This window comes from Hemiscyllium ocellatum, chromosome 11 (assembly GCF_020745735.1).
Source record: "Hemiscyllium ocellatum isolate sHemOce1 chromosome 11, sHemOce1.pat.X.cur, whole genome shotgun sequence".
Classification (NCBI taxonomy): domain Eukaryota; kingdom Metazoa; phylum Chordata; class Chondrichthyes; order Orectolobiformes; family Hemiscylliidae; genus Hemiscyllium; species Hemiscyllium ocellatum.
In genome coordinates this window covers 15,618,828-15,637,757 of record NC_083411.1, presented here as the reverse complement: position 1 = coordinate 15,637,757, position 18,930 = coordinate 15,618,828, and the positions used below count along the sequence as shown (strand labels likewise).

General features: G+C 40.0%; 1 protein-coding gene across 2 annotated transcripts; it reads left to right on the top strand.

Annotated features, from left to right (window-relative positions):
- Positions 1-7,824: 7,824 nt before the first annotated feature.
- LOC132820363 (high mobility group protein B3-like) lies at positions 7,825-12,078 on the top strand. 2 transcript variants are annotated; one of them, XM_060832415.1, is made up of 5 exons: positions 7,825-7,905; positions 9,736-9,897; positions 9,983-10,125; positions 10,347-10,521; positions 10,816-12,078. In XM_060832415.1, exons 2-5 carry the CDS (start codon positions 9,748-9,750, stop codon positions 10,960-10,962), a joined length of 615 nt encoding a protein of 204 aa, XP_060688398.1. In that variant the 5' UTR covers positions 7,825-7,905; positions 9,736-9,747; the 3' UTR covers positions 10,963-12,078. The 2 variants fall into 2 exon arrangements, with proteins under 2 accessions (XP_060688398.1, XP_060688399.1); XM_060832416.1 differs by having other exon boundaries at positions 7,887-7,909.
- Positions 12,079-18,930: the final 6,852 nt, after the last annotated feature.

Here is an 18,930-nt window from a genome sequence, read left to right as displayed (position 1 = left end):
CATGTGCTTCCTCTACAGCCCCACCAGGGGCAGAGGAGAGTGGTTGGCACAGTCACTGTGACTACTAGTTCCTTCCCACTGGCTGCCTTTCCACTGTCAATAGTAGGAAGGCAATCAGAAGAGATGCAAATGACCTTTAAAAAGGTGACTTGCAAAGGAAGCATTTCTGAATGATTACTTGCTCCAAGTGTTCATTCATGAAAATTTAGGTAGCTTGGTCTCTTGAAAGAGAATTATTTTCAGTGAATGTAACTAAGGAGGAACTCCCAGACAGGATAGGAATTAAAACTGTAAACTCCCAGGGAAAGGCAACATTCCTCCCAGATGATGGGAGACGATGGAGGTGATTTGAGGCAATGATCATTAGAAGAAGCCATTTGTCAGAAATCAGCAATTTGGAAATAAACTGATGTAATGCTGATATTCAGAAAGGACTGACTCTGCAGTTACTTTGAACACAGAGGGAAGAGTAGCAAATGAGTTATTGTGTGTCTGTGTTGCACACCACCTCCCCCATTAATTGCAGCTAGACTTGAGTTTCTCCAGCATGTATTTTTTATGTCCAACATCCACAGTGTTATGATTTTATTGAGCCAACAAATGTTGGCTTTGTCGGTGATGCTCAAATTCAAAGGAAAAAAGTACAATTGGTTTTCTTTGGGGGGCAAGAAAAGATATGCCTTAAATATTAACTCCAGGAAATTCCAGCTTTGGGTGACTCTGTCTGTCTGTGCAGTTTGCATGCTCTCCCTGTGTTTGCATGGGTTTCCTCTAGGTGCTCTAGTTTCTTCCCGCCATCAGGGTTGTGCAGGTTGGATAGATTAGCCATGGGAAATGTAGGGGGGATGGAGTCTGGGTTTTGGTGGTATGTTCTTCAGACTCGATGGATCAAATGACCTCTTTCCACACTGTAGGAATTCTATGAATGGGCTCAGGTGGGCATAAGGGAGAGATTTTGATTATGTCTCAACCTTTTCTCAAATCCACTTTCTCCTATTCCCACCAGAGGCCATATGGTGGGCATGTGCTGGAAGGAGGGGAGTTAGCAATTTAAATAGAATAAGACAGCATGCCTCATTTTAACTTGCTTTTTGAAATGTACTCTTAGCTGCCTGCAATTCCTAGGTTGTCAGACCCCTGCTAGCAAACCAAGGTGAGCGAGCTGCTGGATGAGAAAAGAATTACCATTTCACTTCCCTGCTGGATCCAGCATGCCTGCCTATCCACCAAAACTTTATCCCATTTCAACAATCCTCCTTGCAAACAAGGCTTTTGATTGCCCCTGTTTTTCTACCAGTTCTATGGCCTTACTCCTGGCCTCCTATCTTGACTTGCGCACACAGGTCTCTGAGACCTCCAGATGTGGAATTTCAACCCTCCACTGAGCTACTCATATCTTTAGGGACCCACTCCCACCTTCACCCAACCATTTGGGACATGGTCCTAAACTGTACTTCGAGATCACGGCACTCCTCTACCTGGACCTCTTGAAGTCCCCAATTGTAGATCATTTCATTGTGAAACTGTTTTTCAAGCTGCCTTGACCATAACATCTGGAATTGCCTCTTCCGCCCTTGAAGATGCACCATTTGTTTAATTAAGATTTTGATAAGCTCTATTATTGGTGCAAAATCTTTTTTTCCCCTCAATTAAATGCTTATGTAAATGATTTTTTTGTTTCTTGTATACATTTGTAATATGGGCTTGGAAGCATTCCAAATGGATTAAACTTGTAGTTGATCCAAAGTTTTCAGTGGTGGTAGAAACTGAGGTAGGCCAGAATATGTAGAATTAGATGGATGAAGCGTTGAATTATGTAGACCAGCCTTAAATCAGAAAAACAGAAGAGTGAAGGAATACAGTTTTTTAAAAATACAAATCACTTCCTATCGGAAAGATGTTGTGAAACTTGAAAGTGTTCAGAAAAGATTTACAAGGATGTTGCCAGGGTAGGAGGATTTGAGTGATAGGGAGATGCTGAACAGGCTGGGGCTGTTTTCCCTGGAGCGTTGGAGGCTGAGGGATGACCTTAGAGGTTTTATAAAATCATGAGGGGCATGGATAAGATAAATAGACAAAGTCTTTTCCCTGGTGTCAGGGAGTCCAGAACTAGAGGGCATAGGTTTAGGGCAAGAGGGGAAAGATATAAAACAGACCTAAGGGGCAACTTTTTCATGCATAGGGTGGCTGTGTATGGAATGAGCTGCCAAAGGAAATGGTGGAGGCTGGTACAATTGCAACATTTAAAAGGCATTTGAATGGGTATATGAATAGGGAGGGTTTGGAGGGATTTGGGCCAGGTGCTGGCAGATAACGACTAGTTTGGGTTGGGATAGCTTGTCGGCATGGACTGGTTGGACCAAAGGGTCTGTTTCCATGCTGTACATTTCTGACTCTATATGTAACATTTTTTAGTTACACCATGATGGCAAAACAAGCAAAGCTTTATTTTAACTTAATACCGTCATGTCTACTGAAGTACAGTGAAAAGGATGGTCTTCTGTGCTTTACAGGCTGACTACTATAAAAGTGACTCAGGGTAACAGAACAGAGAGCAGGATACAATGTTACAGCTATTGGGAAGGTGCAGTGAGAGATCAACATTAGAGGTCCATTCAGAAGTCTTAACAGTGGGGAAGAAGCTGTTCTTGAATCTATTCATATACGTATACAAACTTTTATATCTTCTACCTGGCAGAAGAGGGTGGAAGAGAGTATAGCTGGGCTGGGAGGGGTCTTTGATTACATTGTTTGCTTTCCCGAGGCAGCCAGAAGCATAAATGGAGTCAAGGATTGAAAGGCTGGTTTGTGTGATGGACTAGGCTGTAACAACTTTCTGTAGTACCTTTCAGTCTTGGGAAGAGCAGTTGCTATACTGTGCTGTGATGCATCAGATAAGATGCTTTCTACGGTGCATCTATCAAAATTTGTAAGAATCTTTATTGACATGTTGATTTCCTTTAGACTCAGTGTAGGCGGACTGGGACAGATTGGTGATTGCCACTGTCACTCCCAGGAAGTTGAGACTCTACCATCTCAGCATGACTGCAGACAGGTGGGGTGTCCTCCATTCTACTTCCAGAAGTCAATGACCAGCTGCAATGTTCTGCTGATGTTAACGGACAAATTTACACCATGCCAGTGAGCACTTTCCTGTGCCCCATCTTGTCATTGTTTGTTTGAGATCTGGCCTGCAATGCTGTGTGGAATTTGGCCACACAGTCCTGAGTGGTATACTGTAGTAGGGGACTGAGTACACAGCCTTGTGGAGCATGTGTTCAGGATTATCATGGAAGTGTTGCTGTTACCCATCTGTACTGTTGGTTTTTTTTCCCAAATGGATATAATTGAAAGTTAGGGACTTTGGCTGAACATGTATTGAACCTTCATTAGCTCGCTTTCAAATTGTGAACCATTCTGATCTCTTATAAGACAGAATACAGATGCACTACAGAGAGAGAAAAAGAGATTTATATTTTATACCAGAACTATAAAGCTGAAGGAAAAGTGAACATACTGTATTTTTTTTTTAGCTATATCCAGATGCCCTGGCAGTGAAGGGTAAAACTGACGCCAATCTTTTAAACCCTCTCCAAATTTCTTTAATTTGGAGATCCACATTACAAACATAAATCCCATAACCCAACTTACAGCAGTTTTGCAAGTTCTTTTTTTAAATTGAAATTCCTATTTTTAGAAGCACAAGTGAATGTCTACCACCTGAAAAGGATTAAATGTAGTTAATATGAAAGTTATTTTGTCAAGTAAAGAGCGAGTGATATGAAAGCAGTCTTCAAAATGACAAGCTTGATAGCTGTTTAGAGAAATAAACTTTCTCTTGCGGGAGCATAACTGGAGGCCATCTTACAGGATGGTCACTAAAAATGAAATGGGTCATTCAGAAAAAACTTATCAATTAAGTGGTGAGAAAATGGAATTCACTCCCGCAAAGTAGTTCTGATAAATACAGCAACACTGAAGAACAATCTAGATAAGCAAAAAGAAAAACCAGGTTCTGTGGATAGTTAAATGAAAAAGGATGGCTGGAACCTCAAGTTGAGCATAATGATTCACTTCATGCTAGCATTTAAGACATTGAAGAGTCTGGTATGAAAATGACAAAGTAATTGGTGTACAAGTTCTATGGGAGTACCATTTGAATACCAGAGCTAAACAATGCAAACAGTGTTGACAAGAGAATGTGTAAAGCTGAACCTAACGAGAAATGGTGACTCTTGCTAAATGATGAATAACATTTTTCACTAAAGGGTTGAATTATGAGTGGCCTACTCTAGAAGTTCAATCAACCTCTCCGTACCTGTTCTGCTGTTCAACAACATCATGGCAGATCTGATTTGTAACCCCTCATCTGTTTCTGCCAACCTTCTTAATCCATGTGTTTTCAGAGGTAAAAGGTCATAGTGGAAAGCAGAATAAGTTGCCAAGGATACTGCATATTAAAACAAAATGGGAAAAGATTAATTTTAAGAGTAATTTGGAATAACTGTGTGTCAGTTTCTCTCAACACTACCTGACAGTGTGATGGGAACACCTGAAAGAAGTATAAGGCCGTCAGTAGTAGAGTCATGGAGTCAGTTGTACAGTATGGAACCAAACCCTTCCAACCAGATATTCCAAATTAATCTAATTCCTTTGTCCCATATCTTTCTCAACCCTCCCAGATGTCTTTTTAAATGTTGTATTGTTCATGTAAAAGACTCAGTTTTTTAAAAAAGTGACTAAGAATGGACACTAATTGCTATTATTTTGGTGTGAGATCTCTAGGTAATGTGGACAAGGATCCTAATGGATCTTTATCCGTTTTTATAACTCTAATATTTTGAACAATGTTTTAATGTGCCAAAGTTTAACCTTCTGAAGAAGGGTTTCTCTCTGATTTCTCTCCACACACCATACCAGACCTGCGGAGCTTTTTCCAGCGATTTCTATTCTCATTTCTGCATTTTAAAATAACTTAACCTGCCATAGTAAGTTAGTATTGAAGGCTGCTCTTACTAGAAGGGGGGAAAATTCAAAGGAAAATTGAGAATAACTGTAAAAAGTCTTTTTAATTTTGAAGAAAAGTATTAATTTAATGGCTCCGAGCCAGAGATGATCGTATTCCAATCTATAAATTTCCCTTAAGCAGTAATTAAATTCTGACATTAAGTCTGCGTTTCCAGACTGCGTTTGGGTTCTGTGGCCTTAAAGGAATGGCAGAATGATACATAATGCATTACTTGACATAACATCCCTGTCGTTATTAAACCGTATCTTCTAACTTGCTGAGCAATACCGTAGGTGGTCCCATAAGCGAGTTCAAAAACGCTTCAGAAGTCACACATCACAGTGACCGAACCCTGTGAAAAGCGGGAACGCCATGTCTATTACCCCTGTTACATTTGAACTTGGCCCCTTCCCAAGAATAGCACCGGGGGGATTTATAAGCAGCTGTCAATCTGCAGAACCGTTCCTCCGGATGAGTCTAATTAGATCACACCCCGTAGCAAATACCTGAATACTGGTCTGTGAACGTGATAAGTTGGGTTAAACTCGGCCGCCACTTTAGCTAAACAATAGCGCACCGCTGACCTGCTAACAGTTCCAGAAGTTGCGAGCCACTTTTTAAAGTTCAACTCCAAACACCCTCAACTGGACTTCCTACACTTTTGTGTAGCAGTGTTTCCAAATAGAAAATATATTTATACAGACAGAAAAATCAATTTCTGATTTTATACATTCACATTTCATCCAATTATTTCACAGGATTTTATCAATGAAGGGTCACTTAGACTCGAAACGTGAAATATTTCCCTCCACAGATGCTGCCAGACTAGACTTTCTCCAGTAATTGTTTTCTTTGATTTCCAGCACCCGCTCTTCTTTTTCATTTAATTTATAAAACCAATTACACACACTTTCGGAGAAATGTTTCAAAATGACGTTTCTAGTAATAATACCCTGTTTTGATTCCAGTTGTCAGGAGTTACTTATCTAAACTTTAATATGTGGGTTTTAAACTTTCTCGGACACGTCCAACAATTGAATTTGTCGTTTCTAAAATGTTGGAATACTTACCGTGAAAAACAGCTGTAGTTAAAATGATTTAACATCAATACATTTTAATACTTTAAATCTTTTGTTCGGAATTTGTTCTTATTGTAAGGTTCTCTAATGGGAAGTACCATGACAAGATTTTTAAACAAAAAGCGCTGTGCTTGATAACAAAAGATTTTAAAATTCGTTTATTTTTTTTAAAAAAAGTGTGTGTATATGTGTTGTGTGTGTGTGTGTGATATATAGTCCATTGAGCTCATATTTATCCAGAATATAAACAGTCGCAAAATATTTTTATTACAGTGAAACTTCATTAAGGTTCAGACCTAAGAACGGAGGCAAGTCTAATTGTTTTGTTTTTAAACGTCATACTTTTACGTGAAACGAGAGCAGCAATAGCTTTAAAACTCGGGCATCAAGTTCAGTGTGCAGCTTGTTCAGAGGGAGACCAATGAGGGGGGGAGGGGGAAGAGCGAGAGAGACAAACAAACTATTAAGGAACCAGAAACACAAAAAGTGGCAGAAACTCAGCAAGTCTGGCAGCATCTGTCAAGAGAGAGGAGTCAAACCGGAGTCGAAACGTCAACTGTTTTTCTCTCTGCACAGATGGTGCCAGACATGCTGACAGCCAGCATTTGGTATCTTTTTTGTCCCCAGATTTCCAGTATCTGCAGCATTTTTACTTCCACAGTTATAGGACCATGTTCAGGTAGGTTGAGGGAAGAAATTTGTTTGTGATTTTTCTTTTGGGGGGAGAGGAGAAGAATTACTAAAGGGACGAGTTTGAGTGAGAATTGTAGGAATAAGTTGAGAATGAACTACGGTGGGAACCATGATGTGGAGGTGCTAGTGTTGGCCTGTGGTGGACAAAGTTTAAAAATGGGGTAAAAACAATGACTGCAGATGCTGGAAACCAGATTCTGGATCAGTGGTGCTGGAAGAGCACAGCAGTTCAGGCAGCATCCAAAGTGCAGCGAGCTCGACGTTTCGGGCAAAAGCCCTTCATCAGGAATAAAGGCAGTGAGCCTGAAACGTGGAGTTCTCCCCACCCCCACCCTTCTCTAGCTTATCTCTCCACGCTTCAGGCTCACTACCTTTATTCCTGATGAAGGGCTTTTGCCCGAAACATCGAGTTCACTGCACTATGGATGCTGCCTGAACTGCTGTGCTCTTCCAGCACCACTAATCCAAAGTTTAAAAAAATCCTGATGAAGGGCTCTTGCCTGAAAAGTGTTTTCTCCTGTTCCTCGGATGCTGCCTGACTTACTGTGCTTTTCTAGTACCACTCTCTTTCGCCTCTGGGAGAAAGTCAAGACGGGAGATCAAAGTTTAAAAATCACACAACATCAGGTTGGACTACAACCTGCTGTTGATGTTTTTTTTAAAAACTACGGTGGGAACAAATTGTGTGTGTGCATAGGAGGGGGTGCTCCTGGTGGGAAGAAGTTGAGTTGATGAGGGAGGTCTAGTGGGACAGGTTTGACAGTGGAATAAGTTGAGTGGGAGGAAATGCACTGTACGAGTAAGTGCATTGAGAAACTTTTTTTTCTTCTGGCTGTTGCAGCGCTCTGCCAGGGCATTTTCCTTTTCGAAAAAGGCGGGCCTTTTTTGAATCTGGCGGCGTGCGAGGCCGCGAGCCAATGGGAGACGGGCGAGCCGCGGGTGGGCGGGGCAGAGGGCGGTGGCGCCGGCCAATCGGGAAGCGCGGCCACTGTTTAAAGCGGTGGCACGTCTGTCCAATGAGCGGGCGCGGCGGGGTCTGGGGCGGGAGGGGGAGGGGAGTTGGTGCAAAAGGAGGCTCGAGCGCGTCCGCCGACAACCAGCAGCAGCCAGCGAGCCAGCCGCCGGGTAGGTACGGCCGCGAGAGGCGGAATAAAGAAAAAAAACAAAATAACCGCTCCTCTTCCCACCCCCAAACCTTTCGTTACCCCTTCCCGTCCCCTCTCCCCGCCGTCCCCCACTGCCCCCACCCCACCCCGCCGGCGGGAAGGTGCTTTCCCGGCTCTTCCTCACCCTCGAGGCGCTTACACGCCGCCTTTAACATGGCAGCCCCCCCCCTTCTCTCTCTCTCTCTCTCTCTTGCTCTCGCTCCCTTTTCTCTCTCGCATGGCGATAGTGAGCCGCGGTGCGCTCCCGGCCGCCGGTTGCGCTCGAGCTCCGTTTCGCTTTCCCGCCGAGCTCCCCCCGCCAACCCCCCCCACGTCCGTCCGAGTCGGCGGGGCGGAGAGTGGGGTTTTTCCACAACTTGTCTTTCTCTCTCTTTTTTTTTTTAAATATTTTTTAAAAAAAAGCCCCCCGCTCTCTCGCCCAGTCCGCGGTCTCTATCAAGGCAACCGCTATGCGTCAAGTGTCTGGAAAACTGTGGCCAAACTTTTTTTCAGCCGAGTTTCTTCCGCGCGCACACAAAAAAAATATTCGGAAATCCGGGTTAATATTCCCCCCCCCCCCCTCCCCTCCCCTCAGATCGGCCGTGGTAATTTATTTTTTTTTGTGTGTGTGAGGGTGTTTTTTTCTTGTATGTGTGTGAGGTATTGTTGGGTTCTCTCTCGCTCTCTGGCTGTCGTTCACTCCTAGTGCAAAAGATGGAGCCATTTTAGCCCAGCGTGTGTGTGTGTGTGTGTGTGTGCTATTGAGAACAACTATACAGAGAGACACACACACACACATTGCCCCTGCTCTCTCTCTATATATAAGCACTGTGCCGCCTAAGCAAAGAGGGGGAACAATTTCTTTTCTATTCCCTTTATAAAACAGCCGCCTGAAACACCCCCACCCCGGCGATTTTCCGCCCCAAAAGCAGCCGCAGCCTGACGACGGAGGCATTTCAAGGGGACTTTCTTTCATGAGGAAGGATTTCACAAAATGGAAGAAGAATTATTGGGATGTTGACCTGTTTTTCTCTCCCTCCCCTCTCCTTTCTTTCCTTGTCGACTGCAATTCGCCATCATTACTCTCTATCTCCACATAGATGTACAGTGCCGTCCCCACCTTGTGCTTTAAATCACCCACAGCAAGGTTTTAAATACCCGTTCTTTTTTCACCCCCTCTCTCTCCCTCTCGCCCTTTTTTTTTTGCAGGTTCTTTGTTTCAGAAGAGGATTTTTTTTTGTTGTCCTTGAACATAAAATGGAGATGGAAAGAACATGGCGGGAAAGAAATAGATAAATAGCTGAGGAAAGATTCTGGATAGAACTATTAAGCTTCAATGCTATTGAATTGTGCAGTTGAAAAGCGCTGGCGGCTGTATTCGGACTGGTGCTTTCAGTTTTTAAGTTTAATTTGCGCCTATGTGAATTCGTCTCTGAAATGAAATATCTTTTTCTAACAATGGAAAGAAGGACTTCTGCCGCGTAGGTTGTTTTTTTTTGAAATCGCATCTGTACTTTTTACGGCTGCTTAATTCAAACGAGGCTACTTTTTTTTACTTTGACATTCTTGTTTGCAGGTGATGAAAAAATAACAATTTCTTAACTTTGGATGATTTTTTTTTTCTTCAAGAATTGATATTTAAAATGGATAGCACAAACAAAATGAGATTGCAATTTTTTCCAAAGTTGACATTCAAGTACATAATGTGGGAGACTAGTAGGCATTTATTTTTTTTAAAAAAATGTACAAATGTGAATTTGCTGCTTTCAGGCAAATTTGGGGAAAATATTTACTTTTTCTCTCTTTCTAGAGAAATATCAATATGGCAAAGCGTGACCCGAAGAAGCCAAGAGGCAAGATGTCCTCTTATGCGTATTTTGTTCAGACTTGCCGTGAAGAACACAAGAAGAAAAGCCCTGATATTCCAGTTAATTTCTCGGAATTCTCTAAAAGGTGTTCTGAAAGATGGAAGGTAACTTGTCTTGCTTGTGTATAAACAAATGTGCAACATATATTCTTGACTGAGATGTTGATCTAATGTATATATTCTTCACCAGACCATGTCCAGCAAAGAGAAGGCCAAATTTGAAGAACTGGCCAAAGTAGACAAGGCACGTTATGACCGAGAAATGAAAAATTACGTGCCAGCTAAAGGTAGCAAGAAGAAGAAGAAGGACCCCAACGCGCCAAAAAGGCCTCCGTAAGTATACTCATGATTACGGTCAATCGTGTTGACAACTCAGTGGTTTTGACTTCAGAAACTGCAAAATTCTGTTAAGCTTGATTTCAGGAGCTCCTAATCTCTCAAAATGTCAGCTTTTATAGCTGCTTATTTCTTCAAGTCCAGTTGATACTTTGTTTAAACATAACACCATGACTGTTGTTTCAAATGCATTTGTTGTAATACGTCTTTTTTTGCAGCTCTGGGTTCTTCTTGTTTTGCTCGGAGCATCGACCAAAAATCAAAGCTGTCAGTCCTGGCTTATCTATTGGTGATGTAGCAAAGAAGCTTGGTGAACTGTGGAATGCATGCAGTGAAGAAGAGAAGAAGCCATTCATTAGCAAAGCTTGTAAGCTGAAGGAGAAATATGATAAGGTAAGTACAGTTGCAACATTAGTACTTCCACATTTTGATCCCCAGGTTAAATCCAGAGTAACTATTCTAGAATTTATACAAACTACTTGATCTGAATGCTGATCAGTTTCTTCCTCTATATATGTTTGGAATCACTTGTAATGCCACCTGAAACTTTGTATAGTATGAGGAAGTATTGACACTACACAGGGAAGACTTGGTGGTATTAAGTTTTTTTTTGTGCAAGTTGGTGATCTCATTGGAATTGCTGGTCTTCCAAGTGGCAAGGAGTTGAAATAATTTCCTTTTTTTAAGGATGTTGCTGATTATCGTGCCAAAGGCAAGGTGGATAGTGCAAAGAAGCCCCCTGCCAAGAAGGAGGCATATTGTGATGACGACGATGATGATGAGGAAGAAGATGAGGAGGAAGAGGAGGAGGATGAAGAAGATGATGATGATTAAATTGTACATTTTGCCTCAGCTTATTACTTGCTATGTAACTGAAAGCATTTAAACCCTGTTACAAGTGTTGCAACCTTTTAATTTTGTAAGTTGGTGTGTATATGGTCTAAGGCAAAAAGTAGCTTGAGTTTTAAACTGTACAGGCCTTTTTGTAATATTCACACTACAGCGGTGGACATTGAGTCAACTGTTAACTCCTCTTTCTGTAGACTGGCTCAGCCTCCTGTGCAGAAGGGGGATTTAACTGGATTAAAATGTATTTATGTGGTGTTGTGTTTAAGTGCAGTATAGTTTAAAGTGCCGTTGTAGCCAATTCTTCAATTTTTGAGATTGCTGTAAGTATGAGGGGTAATGAAGCAATCAAAGTTTAAAAAATAAATCAGAGTTGTCAGTAGGCATTTTTTTTTAAGCCTGCCACGCTTGTAGGCAACATCGCACGGTGTCTGTCCCACATACTAGAATGGTCGTGCAATATACTTTTGACTTCATTCAGAATGAGTAAGGTATGGTTTATTGAGCGGAGTAGCAAGATGGCAGCCACCCTTGGGTAGTGATCAGTTTAATCTAGACCTGTTGGATGAAAAGGAGGTCACCATCATTCAGTGCTAGCCTCCTGTGCCTATGTATATCATGCTACTGTACTCCAAGAAAATATTGGTAAGCAGAAGCCAAATCCAAAGGGCTGTAAATGGTAAATGATTCTTTCCATTTCTGTGAACTGTTGTTCTCTCTCAAATGAGAAAGGACATATACTATTTTAAGACAAACGCTTTGTTTTGGCATTAATAGGCCTGTCTGGTGTTCTAGGTAATATTCATGCTTTAAGGTGATTGCATACTTCACAATTGGTGCAATTTGGGAACAATTTGAGCAAAATGCTTTAAGGCATCTTTTTTTTATATAAAAATATTAGGACTTTGCAGTACAATGTGGTCCTGCCTGAATCTTCACAGGCTGTGTGGTGACTCCCAATTTTGCACTTTGCTGAAATCCTAGTGACAACCCTGAGCATTCTGTACTTTAAATGATCTTGTAACTAAGGTATATTTTCTTTTTTGTATGTTTAGTATGCTAAAATGTGTTTTGAAGTAATTAAAACAGGATTAAATTTGTAAAGTCTTGCTTGTCTAAAGTGTCATTTAGATACTTTATAATGCTTATCCCTACACCAGTACACTATATAGGATGATTGAAGTTTTGAAATGGTAGCTGAAATGAATGTTTCCATCCTAGACAGACAGAGTTCCCACGATACTGAATTTCACTTTCTGACTCTCTAGGAGTGGTCTACTTTACATATTTAAATAGATATAATTAGTGAAATTGATTAGCACCCATGAACTAATGACCAGAAAAAGGCAGCAAACTTTTTTTGCAGTCTTAAAGAACAGGAAAAAATTGCAAAATATCTAGAAGTTGGGGTTATTGGTTTAAAAATAGGACCCTTCCCAATTGAGGCAGAGGAGGAAACATCGTGAGGGTATAGGATCTTTGGTAGTCTCCTAAAAAGGCAGGTGCAGAATCTTAACTCTATTAAGACACTGGTAGATGCTTGGAAGGTGTGTAAGAGAATTGGGCTCATGCAGAATTGTGGAGTTGAAGTTTAAGATTGAATCAACTATGATTTTGTTGAATGGTGATTGGCCTGCTCCGAAATTGTACATTCAGATCCACTTTTACTTTTGGGGTTTTCCAATCGGGTACTGAATCATGACTAGACCATCTACCTTCTATCAGATTCCATTCAATTGATTGATCATATTAAAACTGTAGGTGATCCATTACTTTTGAGATCACCAACTTTTCTTAAACTCTAATTGTATTCATTTGGGTGAGTTTGATCGCTGGTATTTCCCAAAAGTACTGGGTGCATGCCACTGTCTTTCACTAACATTTTTAAATTGACTTGACCACTGGTTGTTTTGACATGCACAGTAGTGCCAACAAAATATAGTTCAAGGCTTGGGATAGGGCTAGATCCAGGATATGATATTAAGAATGTTGTTCCAAGTTGTCTGAGAACATAATGGCCTTTCTAAGACATTTTGTCCCATACAAGGAATCTAAATTGAGAGGGATAGATCCTGCATTTGAAACAACTTAGGTTTTTTTGAAATTGCACCAAACCCCATTTAACATAAAGCCTATGTTTGCCCCTATTAGCAAGACTTCCTTAAGTGGGGTCATGAGCTAAAATTTGGCATCGCAAAATCGAAGTAGCCATCTAGTTCACATTTTACTGACCATAAATTTCAAGCCTCAATAGAATCATTTGGTTTGGGAATGGGAGTGGTGGGTAAAAGGAGAATTTTTGTTTGGGAAGCAATGCCACAGTGATGCCTCTGCTTGGCAAAACTCTTGAGCTGTGGTTCAATGTTATCTCTGCACTGTTGGGTGATCTTAGTTTCTACAGCTTCTAATTTTGTAGTCTGTCATGATATTGCTGTTAGCACTTGTGATTTGCATTCATAATTCAGTTCTTGAAATTTAGAATTTTGTGTAAATATTGGCTCAAAACATTCCAGCTCTGATAATATTGAGATACCAGTAAATTTAGTTGCTGTATTTTGTGACTACTAATTGTGTTCTTTATCCTGGGAGAGCAATTCTATTAAGTCTGCAGTGCTCCACAATTAATCTCTTCTCCAGTGGCTGCTAAAGAATCAATGTACTTTGCACCATTTCATATTTTTGCTGAAAAATAAGTAAAGCGTTAGTCTCCACTCGTTCATGCTGGGTTCCTGCTAATAGGCAAAATACAAGGTGACGTGCAGAGTATGTTGAAATCCATGTTGAAGTTAGCTATGTCAGGCAGTTATATCTTAAAAGAAAAGATCTGAAACTTAGTTCAGATGTGCATTGCAATCCTGCATGAGTTCTTAATCCTCCTCCAGCTAAGCACTAAACGTGTTTTAATATAATCAGATGTGATTTGGATTCTTGTCTTGCAATGTGCCATGTTTTAATTTTGAAGCCAGCAGATTAAGTGCAATATTGAAACTTGCCCACTGACTTGCTGATTAGATCTGCTTGCATTTCATGCTAAGACTACAATCTGGTAGAAATTATGCATATCCTCAATTTACCTGCAATGGAAGTATGACAATGGTGTTTGATCTCCAAATGAAATCCAGTAAATCAATTTTCATGAAATACATTCCACAAGTCCTAATTTTCTAAATATTTCCAACATTTACTCCTGCCCTAGTAACCTTTTTCTGAACAGTACTTTGGTTAGCCACTAGGTGTGCTAGAATAATCGTTATTGTTCGGACTACCTGTTGATCTATAAGCAAGATTGTCATTGAGTGCAAAAGGTTCAAGTCTGGTAGACCTGATTTGTCTGTGATGGTTGTTAAGAGTGTAAGGAGAAATCATAATGGGTAACTTTTTTAAAAAAAAATCTTCTGGTTACCTAATTCATTGCCTAACACTACAGTTAGTGATTTATTTACTTCTATTACCACCCTTGTGAAAGTTTAAGTTTTCAGCTTTTAACCTCCCTGCAATCGATACATGCACAACACCTGAGGTGCAATTGTTGGATTTTGTCTTTCTGTATAAAGATTTGATGGTGCTCTGTTTTTGATGCCTTGTTAATTGATTTGATCATTAAAGGTAGAGGTAGAACAATTTAATAATAGCCATGAAGGTTGCAATATTCTACAAGTTCTCAAAGGATACCATTTTCTTGAATTTAGTCCTTGTGCTATGTATTTCATCCTGCCCTCATTTAGTCCCATTGTAGTTCTTGACTGATCCAGAGTTGATTTTCTGACTAGTCAACTTGCACAATTGGTACACACAGATTAGTAAGCATTGAATTCTAATGGGGTTCATTATCTTATTTCAGTAATATGTCCTGTCCGCAAACAGGGATGGAGTAAATACTTCGAATCAACCTGGTCATACACTTTTTAACACCACTTGGAGCAAATGGGATTTGAACCTAGGCTTCTGACCCAGAGATAGGGAGACCACTGGTAGTGGCCAGAAGAACCCTCTAGAATGTATCAATAAGTGCCTGTGTAGCTGACACTTTCTCACCAAAATGACCCATCAGACAACTTCACATTCATTCTTTCCTTCCTCAAAGGCAACAAATGATTTAAAGGCAACCTGTACAGATGGAGAACAGTTGGACTGTTAGCTTTTTACTCCTGGAAACTAGACAGAATGAGTGTTGCTAATTTGAATCATGGTTTGAGTCTGGACTTGCAACTGATTTTATAAATTTATTTGTTAAAGGGTAATTTTAATTTTTAAAATCATTCTGGTGGGCAGGCGGGAGAGCAGGTTTTTTTTTAGATTGATTAGATTCCCTACAGTGTGGAATTCTAACTGGTCTTGACCAAGCTTTTTTTCCTGAAACCATTCCGAAGGTTGTAACAAACAATGGAGAGCATCGTGGTTTTAATGATCAACTTACAGTGCTGGTGATTTTTTTTAAAAAAAATTTTGTTTGTTTTACACCCCCCTCAAAAAGCCCTTCATTATGTTTGTTCAGAGACCTTCGTTGCTTTTTGTTCAGGTGAGTAATTAGCAATTTTGCTCCTTGAATAATATGAGTGGAGAACAGTACATTTCTGAAGGTGGTATTGTGATAAGGAAAAAAATGATCATGATACATAGGAAATGAGTCGATCGCCTTTTTACTATCTTAAGTTGTGTGCAATGTATTCTGAATGTGCTAGAATTAAAATTGTCTGCATTTGCTGAAAGAAAGTTGACAACTAGAAAGGTGAGTACTGAAACTTTTTTGCTACTTTAAAAATCTGCAAATTTAGTGAAGTAAACTCTGCTCAATGTCTTATGACTTATTTTGAAAGATGTCTCCTATGCTAAAAGGGCTTCACTAATAGTTTACTTGATCAGTTATTTCCTTATGATGCTGAAGTTAGATATTGACTAGTACAGTTCCTTTTTCTTTCTTTCAGTAGTATTGAGAGCTTTTAATATCTCGTTGCTCAGATGGTATCTCAATGCAGCAATCCTCCCATATGGTGCAAAAATGCTTGCCTTGATAAGTCTTTTTGGAGTTGTCAAACTTCTCCATCTCGAATGCCACCACTAACCCAAAGTTCTTATCTTGGAATAGACATTTTCATGTCCGTCCATTTGATTTCAATTGTTATCAAGTCCAAGACATGGAAGATGGGACTGGGGATGTTGCAAACTCAAATCTATTGAAATAGCTAACAAAATATTCTTTTTTATTTTGGCTCCATTTTTATTACTTCCCACAAGGTGTACCCAGCAGAGAACTGACTACAGAGTCAATGTTACATTTTTTTTCAGATAAAATGTTAATCAAGGTGCTATCAAGCTCCCAGTGTAAAGCACAATTGAGGGCAATGAAGAACAGGGTTATTTCCCCATCCTGCAATGTCATGGCAAATGTTTATCTCTCAAAATAAATTATCTGGCCATTGCTGTTTATGGGAAACTATATCAATTGCTGTATACTGCATTGATTCTGAAGTGCTTTTAGGGTCGTGTAAAATGCTAAATAACTGAGTTTTTGTTCTTCAAATTGTACTACTGCTTTATGAATAAAGCAAGTAGAAAGGTTCTTAGCTGACGTCTTTTGGAAAGCTGTGGTATCTATTCCAACTGGATTCTCCCCAGTTTTAGACTGCAAGCAAGGGTTTTGATCCACAAGGATTATTTTCTCCGTAAATTTCTCACTGATATTTTCCTTTTCACGTGCTTAGAGGCTTCAAAAGAGCTGTTGTTGTTGCTAACTGTTTTAATCTTAAATTGGGCCATAAAGATCTATTTGCATTTATTTTTAAGGGTCTTGTGGCACTGTTGGCTAGATGGTTAATGCTCATCTATCTTAGAAGGGTGTCACATCCTAATGGATTGAATGATTTGAAAAATACTTTAGTTGAAGCTATATTATGTGTTTTTTTTTAAATAGAAGGTTTCCATGCACCTTTTTGAGATGCACAAAGGTGTGTTTTGAGGAGATTTATAGCTCAGGTTGAAGTTTTGGATGTAGGTTTGCTCACTGAGCTGAAAGGTTCACTTCCAGACATTGTTACCCTGGTAGACCCCATATACCACCCCCTGAGAAAAGGAACAGGAAGTGACTTCACCACAGGAAGTAACATCACCAACCCAAAGAAACCCAAACATCTAAATAGCAGGAATTTTCAGTATTGCTTCGCACGAGGCCCACTGAAGATGTTACCTAGTAGGGTGATGAAGCATCTGGAAATGAACCTTTCTGCTCAGCCAGCAAACCTACATCCACAAAGATGCATGGTGTGTATATGAAAGGTCTCCAAATGAACTTGGTCATTCTGTGCTCTGGTTTGAATCTTCAACTCTTTGCTCATGTGTTTATTATATACTGTCCATGACCACTATATTTTGCCATCAGTTTGTGTATTTTTGTAACCTAAAAATTAGGTGACACGTTTGATACGCCACATCATTGGGAAAGCATCTGTTAGGGTAATCATTGCATGCTACTCAAACACCGTTTTGTAATGTTTATGAATACAGCTGTGGTTGCAATGCTGAGTTTCTCTGTTCCGTTCTGATTCTTCATGTGCTCAGTTTCTTTTTACCCTGCTTGTATTTTTGATTTTACCCTCCCCAGCAAACTCTAATTAAAACTGTTCCTATGGCACTTTAATGCACCAAAAGATGCATTATTGCAAGATAAGTTTCAGGACATTTACTGCAACTGTAGCAGTCTGTGACTTTATCAAGAGTTCTGGACAGTCTTGGGTGTTTTTTTTTTGGGAAAAGGATAACCCTACATTAAAAGTAGTTTAGAAAGCTTGCTTAGCTCATTCCTGACAAAGGGCTTATGCTCAACGTTGATTCTCCTGCTCCTTGGATTCTGCTTGACCGGCTATGCTTTTCCAGTGCCATACTCTTTGACTCATTTCTGGGTTGGAGAACTTTTTTAAATTTAATGAATGTTCTTGAAGATAGGCCCCAACTGACTGGAATTTAAAGAAATCTAGAGTGATCTTATTGATTAAAGAGAATCTGATAAGATGTAAACAGAAGAGATGTTTCTTGTGGACACGACGGAGGTGGGGGTGCAATTTAAGCATTAAAGTGTCTGTTGAAGACTGGTGTAGGAGAAATTTTCACCTGAAGGCTGTTTAGTATGTGGGATTTCACTTTGGAAACCACAAACTTTTGATCACTGAATTTATTCGAGCCTGGCTTAATTCTAATTGGCAAAGATTAAGGAGACAAGTAGGAAGGTGCAGGTGAAACTACAACCAGATCTGTCCTGATGTTATTGAATGGTGGAGCAGGCTTGAAGGGCTATATGACCTCCTGCCAAATGCTTTCCACTAGTTGACACTTGTGTCAAGATTTTGTGTACCATTTAATGGTTTTGTTAAAATGAACACAGGCAAGAGGTAAGTGATGAATTGTGTATCAAACTTGTGAAGAAATGCTGTATTTCTTGATGGTAACTTTTTTGTAAGTAGTCATCACTGCAGTATTTTTACATCAATAAGATACTTCAATTTCTTGAATTTAATTATGACATTAGCTAAGACTTATTGGATCATGCATCAGTAATGTTTTACCACTTGATTGGGTCAGCTGCTTGCCAGGATGTTTGGCAGGTAGTAAAATAATATTACTACATCCGACCACATAATTGAAATATCTAACTGATAGGTGCAGAAACCTGGACTAAGTTCTGTTATTGTAAAATGCATTTCTTGTGAAGAGTCAAGAAAATTCTGCATTGTTGGTGGTACTGACTGCTAACATGTGCAAAAAAGGGCTAACCTCACTTGAGTGAAACCAGTGACTGGTTCCTGTTTTCTGATTTGAGTTGGACCAAACAAAACAATTCTTAACTGTCAACAAGAGATCTGCGATTTAAGTCTTTCCCTTGTGTCCAATGGCTGATACTTGTAAGGTTGCAGGCTCAATTGTCACTTGAGGTCTCATGCACAAATGTTCAAGTTGAAGATTTCT